This window comes from Nicotiana attenuata, unplaced genomic scaffold, assembly GCF_001879085.1.
Source record: "Nicotiana attenuata strain UT unplaced genomic scaffold, NIATTr2, whole genome shotgun sequence".
In the NCBI taxonomy this organism is placed as follows: domain Eukaryota; kingdom Viridiplantae; phylum Streptophyta; class Magnoliopsida; order Solanales; family Solanaceae; genus Nicotiana; species Nicotiana attenuata.
This window is the reverse complement of record NW_017673762.1, coordinates 118846-121173: the sequence shown is the minus strand read 5'-3', so window position 1 is coordinate 121173 and position 2328 is coordinate 118846. Positions and strand designations below refer to the sequence as shown.

General features: G+C 41.2%; 1 protein-coding gene across 1 annotated transcript; it reads left to right on the top strand.

Annotated features, from left to right (window-relative positions):
• Positions 1–246: 246 nt before the first annotated feature.
• On the top strand, positions 247–2088 carry LOC109217203 (the record flags this gene model as incomplete). Its single annotated transcript, XM_019381427.1, has 2 exons — positions 247–1016; positions 1090–2088. Coding segments are annotated over 2 exons (1769 nt in total), but the record flags the coding sequence as incomplete, so codon positions are not given.
• Between the last annotated feature and the right edge of the window lie 240 nt (positions 2089–2328).

The following is a 2328-nucleotide window of genomic DNA, read 5'->3' as shown; positions in this document are numbered from 1 at the left end:
TCTGACTTCGTCTCTTATTGGATTTTTGTAGCAACCATGGGAGATGTGGAACCTGTTCCCAACTTTCGTGGTTGGGTAGATTCAATTTTGAAGATTGCTCCTAAGGAGCAAAGAACTTGGAAATCAATTTCTGCTTTACATGGCTGGAAAGTTAAAACACATGGTATCGCCTTTTTTACACACTTTTCTTTTTGCACATTAAGTACTTTTTCCTTAATGCTGATTGTGTATCCTTCTTTTAATCAGGATTTGGTAACAAAGGAATGACAGCTGATGTAGTTACGGCCATTCGCATGTCTGGTAATGCTGCACTTGACTTGGACAAGGCTCGAACCTTGCTTCAAAAAAGGAAAGCAATAGGAGAAAGTTCTAAGAATGAGGAAGAGGGAGGTACCTCGTTAATAGCTAGGCCACGAATTAGGAGACGAGTCATTAATGATGATGAAATTGAAGATACTCCTGCTCAAACTTCGACCACCGAGCCTGTTTTGATTCCTTCAGACGAGGACACCGTGCCAAGAGACACGAATGAATCAACTCAGCATCTCTTTGATAGTGGTTTTGAGAGTGGCGAGCTCAGACCTGTTTTTGATGAAGTTCCTCTTTCTTCATTCGCACCTACTTCCTCCATTCCTTTGCCAACCGTAAGTGTTTCCTTGCCAGCATTGACTGCTTCTGTTCTTTCACCAGTTTTGACTGCTCCTACATCCATTCCTATGTCTACTTCTTCCGTTCCTGCTTCAACTCCCACGACTCCTGTGGTGTTTACCTTTTCTACTACTCCTCCTTCCGCTGTTCCATCTTCATCTGTCCCACATGTAGAAGTAAGTTCTAGCAATAGAGGCATGACTATGAGGAGTGTCACACTCGAAATCCCTGCTAATCAAAGCCTCTTAAGAAAATCCGGGAGAGCTGATACTTGGCTCGAACCTCTTATTGGAGAAATCGAGAAGAATAAGATGCAGAGCCATAGTTGTTACACTTTGATGAATGACATAGTTCATTCAACTTTAAAGGTAATTTTCTTAACCTTGAATGCTTTCCTTCTTTTTCTTTCTAAGTTCTCACTTCTATGCTTTATAACCGTAGGCTAATCTTATTGGGACTGAGCTGATGGGGCGAGTCTCTACATTGGAGAAAAAGGAGCGAGAGTCTACAAAGGCTCTATCTGAAGCTAGGAAAATAGCTGAGGATGCCTTATTTGAGGCAGCAAACTGGAAAGAACAATTTGAGAGTGCCCAAGTGACTGTAGAGGAGTTGCAGGAGAGCAAGGCTCACTTGGAGCAACAAAATCGTGGCTTAACTTCTGAGCTGGGAATTGTCAATGCTTCTTGGGGTCAGCTTAAAAGGGACAAAGAGCTTCTGGAATGCTCTCTATCTAAAGCCAATGATGAGATTAAAGAGCTTAAGGCACTCATGGAGAAGAAAGAAGAATACGCAAGGGAGTTAGCTCAAAACTTAACTCATGCTCAAAATGACTTAAGGATTTCTTCTGACAAAATTCGTGCATTGGAAAGTTCCCATGCCTCTCTTGAAGCTTCCCTGGATTCTCACCTAGCCGAGCACCAAATAATGAAAAATGACCTTGCTATGTGGGAAAAGGAATATAAGGCTCTGGAGAAGGAATATAATGCTCTTGAAGAAAATTTCAACATAGACGTGAGTTGGGCTTTTCTAAATTCTCGGCGTGATGCTTTGATGGAGGCTACACAGGAAAACTTTGACTTGCAATCTGAACTGGCCAAAGTCATAGACACTATCGAGAAAGGTCAACAACCTGCTGATACTCCTTCTCCAGCACTTGGAACTATTGATACCCCTTCTCCAGCACTCGAAGCTCCTGGAACGGAAGAGTTTTTGAACTCTGAAGCAGTTACTGAGGTACTTGAAGTTGTGATTCCAGCTTCCGAGGGTGAAACTTCTATGACACAGTCTATGGGAATTGAAGTTCCTGTGACTATTACTTCCCTCGTTGATGTTATCACTTCAAGCTCAGCTGAAACCGCTCCTATTGCTGCTTCTTCAGAAGTTGTGACCGCACCTGTTATTGCCTCAGAAAGTGATGTTACAACTTTTAATGATTGTTAATGTTATCCCTTGGCAATTTTGAAGGGATCTTTTGATGAAGTCCCCAGTTACCATAATGGGGCACTTGTAAGACAAACATTTTGATGACTAAGTTTTTCCTCAATCTTCTATGTTAAGAAGTTTTATGAGTACTTCTTTATATTCTATTCTTGCCTATTTACTTATTTAGGACTTATAGAATAGCTTAGCATTTTTATCCTTTGGAAATGCTTTATGATTCTTCTCATGGAATATCAACAT